At 32.1% G+C, this 11,850-nt stretch overlaps 1 protein-coding gene across 1 annotated transcript; it reads right to left on the reverse strand.

The window, feature by feature from the left end:
• Positions 1-832: 832 nt before the first annotated feature.
• On the reverse strand, positions 833-7,552 carry LOC143548834 (auxin response factor 4-like). Its single transcript, XM_077039904.1, has 12 exons — positions 7,223-7,552; positions 7,084-7,140; positions 6,827-6,991; positions 6,629-6,713; positions 6,240-6,330; positions 4,881-5,045; positions 4,386-4,505; positions 3,577-3,652; positions 3,331-3,499; positions 2,171-2,817; positions 1,308-1,498; positions 833-1,076 (listed from the first exon to the last, which is right to left on the reverse strand). Exons 1-12 carry the CDS (start codon positions 7,511-7,513, stop codon positions 917-919), a joined length of 2,217 nt encoding a protein of 738 aa, XP_076896019.1. The 5' UTR covers positions 7,514-7,552; the 3' UTR covers positions 833-916.
• Between the last annotated feature and the right edge of the window lie 4,298 nt (positions 7,553-11,850).

Genomic DNA, 11,850 nt, shown 5'->3' on the forward strand with positions numbered 1-11,850 from the left:
CAACCAACCTGCACTCAATGAGTCACATCACCGTCCACCTCCTCGTTACTCGGGACGGACGATCCTATCTACTTAAACTTGGTTGTTTGTTGTACAACCTGGCCTCTAATTATCAATTGGATGTTGTCTTCATTGTTGACCAAACTAAAGTTACAATAGAGGTACTCGGTTTTAGACCAACTGATGCATAAGCCTCTGCCCTCTAAGGCTGCTCTCCACTCCTCAAGCCTCTCATTTAGGTCTTGCTTACTCCCCATCATCGGCCCAATATCATATGCGAACAAGAAACATCATGGTACCGTACAATGGATCGACTTCGCCTTGATGCATGCCCACATCTTTAACTTTTTTTTTCTTTTATGAAAGTTATTTACCTTGAACTAATATATTTTTAAAATAATTTCGTTTATATATCCATGTTATGATAAACAAAAAGTTAATAGTTTATTAAATTAAATAATTTAATTATGAAATATTCAGTGTATAATTAAAATAGTTAAAAATAAATGTAAGGTCAAGGATAAATACTTAGTTAAGATTGAAAGATGTTTAAAAAATGACGTGAAATGGGTGACAATGCCAACTAATAAATTGTGGAAAATATGATATTGCACTAGTTTTAAAAATCCAATAATAACAAAGGATGATGTTATGATAGTTTTACCTAGTTATAAGATGTTAGTTAAATCTAAAACAAAAGATTGTTGCATGATACTTGTTACATTTTTATGTAGTAAACCTAAACTTTTTTTGAAAAAAGATTTAATTCTTGTTAGCATATAATTCTTACATGCTTGTCACACTCAAATTTCTTTACTACATAAGTTAAAACTTCCATGGTCTTGTTAGCACAAAACACTTGCATAAACATACACTACAAACCCCTAGCACCACCATCTTGATGGTGATCGGAGAATTATTCCGTCGTGCCTATAAGTGACGACTTGGCGGTATCCACCATGGCCGGTGCTTCCTCCAAGCAACTGGTGTCATCACTAATCACACCACCACTCATTAGTTTCTCAACTTCTTCCATGGTGCATATGTGAATCTTTGTAGCCATCCTTGCAAACTCACTACATAAAATACTCATGGATTAATTTCTTCTAAAACTTAAAAAATAAAGTATTAATTTCTACAACAATCGTTATATTTCTAACACTATCCTCTTATCAATTTTCGAGACAAACAAAAGTTTAAAGTAACTTGTATCTTGTACGTTAAAATTCGAATCTTGATATGAATTTGAACTTAAAAGTCGTTCAAATAATGCATGAAATAGTTGTACAATGTTCAATAGGACTTACTCCCATGGATCATCCCCAGCAACCATCATGTCGTTTTCTTCATCGGTATATAGCAACCGCCACGCACCATCTTGACTAGTCAACATGCCTTCCATGTGAAATAGAGACTCGAGTTCACTAAATAACTCATGATAATTTGACATTTTTAAGAGATCAATGGCCCTTCCAACTTTGTTTCCTTGTTTGTGAACCTTCATATGGAAAAAAATTTTGTAACCAAAGCTTTCTATGTGACAAAAAGGTCGTATTTCGTCTAGAAATGCAATTTTGACTCATTTTCCGACAATAGTTTAACGAGAAACATGCCCAACATGATAACGGTCAAAATTTATGGATGATGTATGCAAAGGCCATGTCACACTTGTCTAAATATGAAATCTAGTTTCATTTATACTAAATCGGATAAAAACATGTCATGTGATAAAAATGCCTTCAGAATTTTTTGAAATACATCTATTTTAATTTATTGCGTGTTGATACATCATAAATGCACTTTTATATATTAAAAAAAATTCAAACGACAATTTCGTCATCCAACTTTTTAGCTGAACTTATACAACTAAAATTAGACATACTATGAGTGACATATATTAGTTTTTATATGCAGGTGACCTTATTAATAAATAAAGTTAAAACCTTGAGTGAACTTGAGCTATATCACCCAAATTTACCATCATACTAACATACTTTTTAATTACATTTAGAAAACTAATTATTTATAACATGTATTAAAGGCAAGAAGCCAAGAGTATGCTTTAAGTTTTAACCGAATCAGTTTTGACCCGTTATCTAACATGCCCGACCAACTCGACCATTTGACACCTCTAATTAGTAATGTGTACACTACAAGTAACAAACTTTACCTTAATGCAACTTCTTTTACTCAAATTTTGACCATCTTCCATCATTGGTAAAGCTCCATTTAATCGAAAACCAAATAATTTACAACTACTGCCATTGCTATCAGAACCACCACCACCACCATCTTTCTCACTTCCCGAATTACCTTCAATGATCGGAGTCGGGTCAACGCTTGTTTTCTCAAGGTCAATGGGAGCTTGAAGTTGTAGCTTTAGCCCATTAACAATATTATGATCTCTTGCAAGCCCATTTCCAAAAACAGGCCGACTAACTGGGAACCCAATTGTGGGCATGACAGGAGCCCGACTCATTGGGAACCCAAGTGCATAAAAGCCCATTTGGTTGGGCCCACCACTGGTTCTTGGTGGGCCCCAAGGCCCGGTTAGAGATTTCATCGAGCAAATTTCTTGACCTTGCAAGACCGTTGGGAATCTAGTGTTGCTTGATCCCAAAATGGTCGGGTTAGTATTGGTGACAACGTTTGTACTTTTTCCCATTAATAGTATAGGATTCGGAGGAAAACCCACGTGCATTGAGGGTTGTACTCCGAAGCTTAACGGGTTGTACATCTTACCAACAGTATTTTCTTGACCTTGCAAGACCGTTGAGGATCTTGTTGACTCCTCAAAGTCTAAACATCCACCCCATGCTGCAAAAAAATAAAAATAATAATTATAACTACTAAAGAAGCAAAAAATAACTTACAACATTCTAAGTCTAAAACCAGGGGTGAAAATTTCCGACATAAAAATAACCAGGTTTTGGGTTGGCATGCTCCGGTTGACCTGTTTAGCCTGTTTAGTTAAACAGGTTAAACCCTAGACCCTAACCTGTTTTAACCCATGTTTTACAACCCGCCGACTCGATTAACACGCTCACAACTTGGTTATCACCCGCCAATCCTTTTGACACGTTTAGACAAATGAGCTAAAAGGGTCATGTTTGGATTACACGATTTATAGTATGTGCATATTAGGGTTGATGTTTTGACACGGATAAATATATGGTTGTGTTTAGTTTGAACAATTCAACCAGCAATCCGAGTCGGTTGACACCCTAGTCAAAACTGGTCATGTAGACCCGAAACATCCCCAATATGATTCATTCATAAGTAAACGGGCCAGGATCTTTTTAGTGTTATATAATCAAGAAAATTGCATACCAGCAGCAACGGGGTGTTCAGATGGAGTTGAATGAAGATTTTCCTTCAGTTTCTTGAATCTTAAAGATGATTGAATGCTTAAAAGTGGCATTGAAGCACCCGAAAGATCAATCTCCCACGGAGATATTCGTTCTTGATTATTGTTTCCAACATCTTCATCCCACCTCACCTGTTAAATGGACCAAAACATTAAAAAAACAGATGTAAAGAAACTAGTTTCTTTTTATAAAATTAAACGCGAAGTACCGTTAAACATCTCCATTTCGATTTAGGCCATTTGTAAGGATCCATGTCACTTACACCAATCACAGCACCTCTAAACCTACAAGAAAATGATCAGGATTTTCATTTAAGGGCCAGCAAACATAAAGGTGTTATCTTTGTATCAAGAGTTACTACAGGTGGCAAAAATAGGCGGGTTGAGCACGTTGGGTATCGCCCTATTGGGTCAACACGAGTTCCTGTCAAAAGTCAAAACTAGGGACATTTGTTGCAAGATCGGGTTGGATTGACCCAAAACACTTCTTTTAAATAGATTATACATCTTTTCTACATAGTTAGCATGCCGCAGATATCGTTAAACAAATTACATTATTTGATTAATAATCTGACTATTTAATAAAATAATTTTAGGAGGCTTAATGCATTGGAAACACTTCTTTTGCAGAAACTAATATATCTTTTCTACATACTCAGTATGTTAAATATCAATGTACAAACTACATTATTTCATTAATAATCAAACTTTTTAATCAAAGTAGTTTTAGGAGGCCTTATGCATAGGAAACACTTCTTTTGCAGAAAGTATAAATCTTTTCTGCATACTTATATGATTATACACATTACATTATTTCATTAATAATCTAACTTTTTAATATAACTTTACGAGGCTTTATGCATTGGAAAATTGATGTTTGTAAATGTGAACTATAAAATTCAGGTGATTTTCGATTCATTTGTCACGTTTCCTTTTTAGCTGATTTTGCCCGTTAAGGGGAAATTATAAACAGGCACATTAATAAGTAAATGGGTCATCATTGCTATCTCAAAGATACCTTCTTTCAGGAGATTCATCCATACTGAATCTCATCTTGAACCTTGTGCCAATTGTGATCATATTGCTGATGCAGTTCATATATTTCGCGTAAGGAACAACAAAATTGGCTCTATTAGACCTGCATCATTATAAGTTTGCATTAACAAATGAGCAAAAGGGGTTTGTCAGCTATGCATTTATAAAACTGATTATGTGATACCGAATCACGAGAATCAGATAATCAGTAGTAATTTTTCACATAATTAGTTGTTTGAGTGTTTCACAAATTTTAATTGATAAAAATAAAACTCTTATTTGTTTTAAGTGTTATATTTATGTTAACAACTTTTTTATTTATTATTTTTAATAAAAAGGGTATTTTGGTCATATCTGGAAAACTAACCGAATAAATCTAACAGGGTTAGTGTCAGGGTGAAAAGAGTTAAACAACTGAACCACAGTCGCAGTTTAATAACGCGCATCCAAACAACACCTTAATGACCTTAGATTTTACCTAGGACTGTAGAAAACATCAAAAGTAGTGTTGGTAGATATTGCATTAGCTACAGGGGCAAACATGTCCATGGAGAAATTTGAGTCTGGCATAACTGTTTCGGGAAGAAACTTTCTTTGTCGACTAGCTCTTCGAGTACCCAGCCTTAGCTCACCATCTTTGCCTCTAAAATAACCATAAAAACAATAAAAACTAGCTGCTATGCTAGACCTTTTAATTTAGCATTGCTGTCCATGATACTACTAGTTCATGCATTAAATGGACAATGATTTAATCTTGGCTTCTAAATGATCGAGTTAAAGTCATTATTAGTGCACGTGTAACGTTTTTTAGTCGGAGAATAACCGATTATTGTCTTGTTTATAAAAGAAACCTCATCAAACTCTTCTAACTATATCTTTATGAGCGGCACACATTCAATAAAGAACCAATTTTAAGTACAGAAGTGTTAAATATAGAGATATTCTCTCCCGCATTACCAAGCACAAAACTTTAGATCTTTCTTAAAATGAAAAGAGAAGATCATTAAGGATTCCCTTTGCCTTATTCTCTTCCTCCTTAAAGTGAACAATCAAACACATACAGGGTAGAAATAACCAACTCAAACTAGATATGGAGCATGACCCGTTGACCCGTATTATTCTTCCTATAATAATGTGACATGCGTGATCCTAGCAACAACATTGAATGTACGCAAATTGCTTAATCATGTGTATACATGTCTTTTTGTGTTAGAGTCTTAACACCCTAGAAAAAGTAAAAGTTTAAAGTCTAAAAGAAATGATTCTTTCTCCATTTTCTACTCTCTTTATTGCTACAACAAATGAAAGTGTTACAAGCACCATCCCCTTGGAATATGCCTAAAGTGTTTCAAACATTTGTATTGTTCCCTGTATCAGACCAAAAGAATAATCCTCAAGTTCTTGTATCCATACATATTACCAACATATTACACTTTTGCTATTTTTATAATATTATTATCATCTTTTGCTTATCAGAATTTCAATGAAATACCGACAAAAGTGTCTTGTCTCCACAAATTTGCACTTGTATATATCTATAGATATAGGCAAATTTTATATTAATAACCATAACTATTACCCGTTGACCGAAAATACTTCATACTAGCAATTTGACTAATAATAGTCATATCAATATGTGTCGTTTGCCGGTATGGATTATTATCAGCCAGCTGGTCATACTTTTGATTATTAAAGTTAAATTTTCCTATATGTATACACATATACATACATATATACATATACACACACATATTCTTTTTTAAGAGTCTAAAGTTATCTTATTTAACCCAAAAAGATGCATAGAATTCCTATTGAATGGTATAGTTATAACTTATACCTTAGAAAAAGAACTGCATCCCCAGAAACAAGATTCTTCTGGTTTACAAACGTACTCCATCCAGTAGTAAGCAAATGGCGCCTTGGTTGACCTGAACAAATGCCCCCAAATTCCCAAATTATGATACATATTGTTAACCAGAGTTAGAAAACGAGTAGGGCGTCCGGGTTGGGTAACGAGTCATGACACAAATTCAAGTCAAAACGGGTCATTTCTTGTTGCAAAAAAGGCTGATAGGTTGAGTTGACCAAAAATACATTTTGTCAAAGTTTCTACATTTTTGTATAAATAGGTAGTATGCCATATAAGATTACAAAAATTACATGATGCAAATGATATTCTTGTATAAAATAACTACGGTAAAATTAGTATATATTAATCAGAATCACCTCTATAAATGTGTCTAAATTTCCATTCCACTCCATGAAGGTCCTTAGCAACTAGCTCTTGGTTGGGCCTCTGCTGCTTATAATCCTTAAATGGAAGTACCAGAATGTAGTTATTAAAAATTGAAACTTTAAAGAGAATTTAAGTTAAATATTAAAAACCCTTTAATATTAAAAAAAAAAAAAAAAAAAAAATCAAACCAGAGGTGGGAAACAATCTTCAGCAGCTCTCCTAGGCACAGAAAATCCACCATGAGTGGATGTATCAGATGCAGTTAGGGTTTTGCAAAACATTTGAGGGGTTGATTTTGTGACTGCCACGTCACCACTTTCTTCTTCACCTTCTTGCAAATTCTTACCAGTCATCTACACATCCTCATCACCAAAAAGAGTTCAAAACTTTATCTCATTTTACCCATAAAATTAATAAAAATGACTACTTTATCTATCAAACATGCCTCTATCAAGGGGAGAAGAGTGAGTTTTGTGTAGATTTCATCATTGTTCCTGTTGGCCTGTGTTTCAAGAATTGTGTCAAACATCAAAAAGCCAAAATTAAATTAAAACTGAATAATCACTCAAAATTCAAAAACTTACTAGTAATTTAACATCAACAACTTTGCAGAATATTTGAGGCTTCAAGCCCAAATTGGGAATTTCAATATGTGACAAGTGAACAGATAATTGAGAACACATTTGCTCCAAATGACCTTGTGGGAAATAAACAACCACATTATTTTTATTTGGGAGAGTAGTAAGAGGACCAGCACAAGCATGCCAAAGTTGTTTGTAAATTGAGGATTCAAAATCAAGATTTGATGAGTTTGAGGATGAATATTCATCCCCAGCCTCAATCCCACTTGCAACATGGTTCAAATCAATTTCCATTACAAACCCAACTTCAATTTGTTAAAGATTTACAAAAAAAAAGAAAAAAAGGTGGTTCTTGAAATAAGACATGAAAATCAAGAATCTTGAAGGGGATAAGGAAAGATGGGAAGTGAAGTGAAATAAGTAACAAAATACATGTTTTTTATGGCACCCAACAAGATTGAGATGATGAATCAAAATTTATCAAGAAAGAAAGAAAGAAATGAGGGTATGATTGTCACCCAATTACCAACTTTTTAGAGAGGGTGTGTGTGGGGTTGAAGACATGGACCAATGCATTGGCAGCACAGAAACCAAAGGGAAAAAGGCCAAATGTGTTAAGTGTCTGTCCAACTTTTTTAGGATGAAAGATTACTAGTGTTAGTTAAAGAATGGGGGGGACAAGTTTGACACCGTACAATAATGTTTTAGTAGTAATTTAACTATCTTTTATTAAATCTTAACCTGTTTTCATATGAAAGATCTTTCAAATAGATTTGGTGTATGATTGTAATATTTCAGGAAAAAAAAAAAACTCTTGTAGTTCATGAATATTGTTGTTTCTTTTAGTTTGAAGGTTCTTCAAATATGTGTGATGAACCACAGTTTATGTGGGTATAAACTTGCTTCAATTTAAGAGCTCACAAAATGTGCTTTATTAATAAATTTTGGGTCTATGATTCATTTTTATGAAAATTAAGTTTTTTAAAGTGAAAGTTTTGATTCATAAATGATGTGAAAAACTTTCATTGCATGTTTCCATATAAAGTAGCATGGGATGAGTTATTCTTTAAAATAACACAAAAATAAGAAGAATTTGTGGTCTAAAAAAACATTTTAAAAAACTCAAAAAAAATAATATAAAAAATCATAAATCAAAATATAAAACAAAAACAAAAAAAATAAAAAATAAATAAATGAAAATAAATGTCTCCCTTATTGTTCTCCTTTAAAAAAAGATCTTTGTCTTTTTTATTATTATTTAGTTATATCATACAATATTGTGTTATATTTTGGAATCCATTGTGTTTTTAGATCGCAAAATATAGCACAATGTTGAACAAAATATAACACAATGTTGAGTAATATAAACAATATTGAGAAAAAAAAATACACAATGTTAAGGAAAAAGATGACACAACGCAATCGCGTCATTGTGTGTGAACAAAGACGTCGAGATAAACATTTTAGTTTATTTTTAACTCTCTATTCTTAACTTTTTTGTTTTAATTTATATTTTAAGTTATGATTTGTTTATTATTATTTTTATTGTTTTTTTACGGTTTTTAAACAACAAATCCTTCTCAGTCTTGTCATTTTTGTCAGGCTATGTATTTTAACCTAACCCAAATAGCATATGCATTATAAAATTAATAAATAATTGTTTTTGAAAAACTTATGTGTTTTATAAATGCTTTTTTAGTTAGAATTTTTGTTCATGTCACTTAAGTTATTTAAAACAAAAGTTTCTTGTTCCATTTAAGTGGTATAGTATAATAAATTATTTCTTTTTTACTTGGCATGATATAACAAATTTTTTAAAAAGAAACCATATTTTTTATCGGTACGATAACCCGCTAAAAAGATAAAAATAAATTAAAAAAAAAACCTTTAGGATAAGTCTAATTAGACCATTAACTAAAACCTAAATCAACTATCCAGAAAGCGAAAAAAAACTTGAATAATTTAATTGAAGCAGTGGTGAAACTTGGTTACATTTATAAAGTTTTCTCCATAGTTTTGATTTCTTTTTTACTATTTAACTTATTCATTTTATAGTTTGTTTGGTTTTTCTTCTCCAAATTTTATCTAAGATAATTTCTTGTATTCGTTTTTAGTGTTCAACCCATGATATTTACGGAAGCTACTTATCTCTATACGGTATCATAAGTTTTTTATTTTATTTTATTTTTAATTTATTTTTGTGCATTCGTTTCATTAATTTTAAAATATAATATTTAACCTGTATATGCTTACTTTTTTCTGCATTTTTATAAATTTTCAAGCATGCACTTTATTTTTAAACGACGAGTCATACGACACATCCCGAAAACGTACGGTAATACATAAAGTAAAATGAATGTACTAAATATTTTTATGTATTTTATTATTATTTTCTCAATTAATAATCTGCTCTTATTACATGCATGACATGCTCGTACTCGACAATTGATTAAAGTGGATGCCGGTGGTTACCATTTACCAAATAAAGTTAATTTCTGTAATGTGATGTTCTTTTTATTATTAATAATACAATCGTTACAAAATATAGAATATTTTAATATATTGTTATTAAAAGATACTTTAATTATCTGATAATAAATCATTTATAATTCTCTCCTGCTTCTCTCTATAATATTTCGCTGTGACATTTGTTAATTTCAGGTTATTTTATACTTGTATTCTTAATATAAACCCGACCCGTTTTGTATCCCGAACCTTTCGATATTATCAAAATGATGAATTTTATGTTACATATTTGTTTTATAGTTGTTGGATCTAAAAAAAACACCCTTTTCGGTTCTTAAAATGCCCCGAAAACGCTCAAAACGAACTCCATAGACTAAAACTACCAAAATGGAGACTTGAAGGACCCATTTGTAGTTTGTGCTTTCTTGGGTCTATAACCAACTCATTTTCATGCAACACCCTTTATGAAAAACCCATTCAACTTACCCTATATATACACACTCATCTTCTTCATTCGTGCTTACTCATTTCCTCATTTCTCTCTTAAATTCTTGAATTCTAAGGTTGTTCTTCATAAGCTAATCTTTCATTTTAACTAAATTCTTAATACTTAAAACTTGATGTTACAACATATATATAATATACACTCCTTGTTTACCTTCGGTCTTTCATTTCTCCGGTCTCGGCCGGTTGAAATGTCGGGCTAGTAAGGCAAGGTTACATGGAGGACTTTGTAGTCATTGTTTATATATTTAACAAATCTAACCATATAACTTGTTATACTTGCTTAACTTCTGCATATTTTAGTTTATTGTGTTCATATTTGTCAAGTTCCATGGTATTGGGTATGTGGTGACTAGCCTCGGTTTCATCCCGAGTTGAGAACCGAACCAAAAACCGAACTTTTGTTTAAAAGCTTTATTGTTAACTTTTTGAATGTAAAACTTGTGTATTATTATTTATAAGTTATTTTACAAGTTCCATGGTAATTGGGTATGTGGTAACAATCCTCGGTCTTATTCCGAGTCAAGGACCGAACCAAAAAAAGACCAAACTAAACCGAGTTCACTCGCTTAAGACACACAAGTGTGTTTTTAGCCACCAAAACTCATATTTTTCTTCAAGATTATATTTTAAATCAATTTTAGTTAATTACTAAACATACTTGGCATGTCGGTAACCAACTTGATCTTATAACAAGTTCGGACCGATAAAGTTGTATACTCGCATAACAAACGTTAAGGTTCTTCACAATAGAACTACATACTTGGTTAAGTCTATTTTGATTTTTATGGAGTTATCTCATAACATTTATTATTTTGGGACGTTAACTTTGAGCTTGATCAATTATCAAGTCTCGAACCGACAAACCCGAACACTCGTTTAAACCTCGTTTTGGTATTCTTATAACCAAGGGTTTTGCAATATTGCATTTTAACCCACATTATTACTTAACATAGGTTGAGTAAAAAAAAAAACTAATGAATAGAATACCGAGACCCGGTTTCGAGTAAACTTATTTTACAAAACTCGTTTCTTTAATTTCTCAAATATTTACATTTTAAATCCTAAACTTTATTTATTTACTTTATTTGTCATGTATTTTATTTTAAACCCTTCCAAGACTACCTACTAACACAAGACCCGTTTAATATAGGTCTTGTTCGTTAAACCGATATCTCCGATTATTCACGACACTATCTTTCAAGTTACTTGTTAATGTGAGTACTTTTTCATCCCCCGTTTTCCATCTTTCGTTTTGGGGGTGACATTGCATACTTATTCAAATTCAAATGATTTATACTTGAGTCTTAAACCACAACACTTATTGTATATGTTTACTTAAATAAATGCTCGATTTGGTGTTATATGCTTTACATGATTATGTGCAAATTCTTGAATGCTAAGGCGGGTAGCCTCTTGAATGCTAAGGCGGGTAGCCTCATCAAAGTGTGATCATACGTTAATTCCAAGTATATATGATATCCCCATATAGAAAGGTGTCGTCAATGTATTCTTATTGACGATTTCATTATTGTCGTCAATGTATTCTTATTGACGGTTCGTCAATGTATTCTTATTGACGGTTTTATTATCTAAATTGTTGCTATTATTTATTGTTTTCATATACTAGTTGTGGATTTCATACTATATACTTATTGTCC

The sequence above is a fragment of the Bidens hawaiensis genome, unplaced genomic scaffold (assembly GCF_021521415.1).
Source record: "Bidens hawaiensis isolate Kalapana, Puna unplaced genomic scaffold, B.hawaiensis_p1.1 tig00015256_1, whole genome shotgun sequence".
Lineage (NCBI taxonomy): Eukaryota > Viridiplantae > Streptophyta > Magnoliopsida > Asterales > Asteraceae > Bidens > Bidens hawaiensis.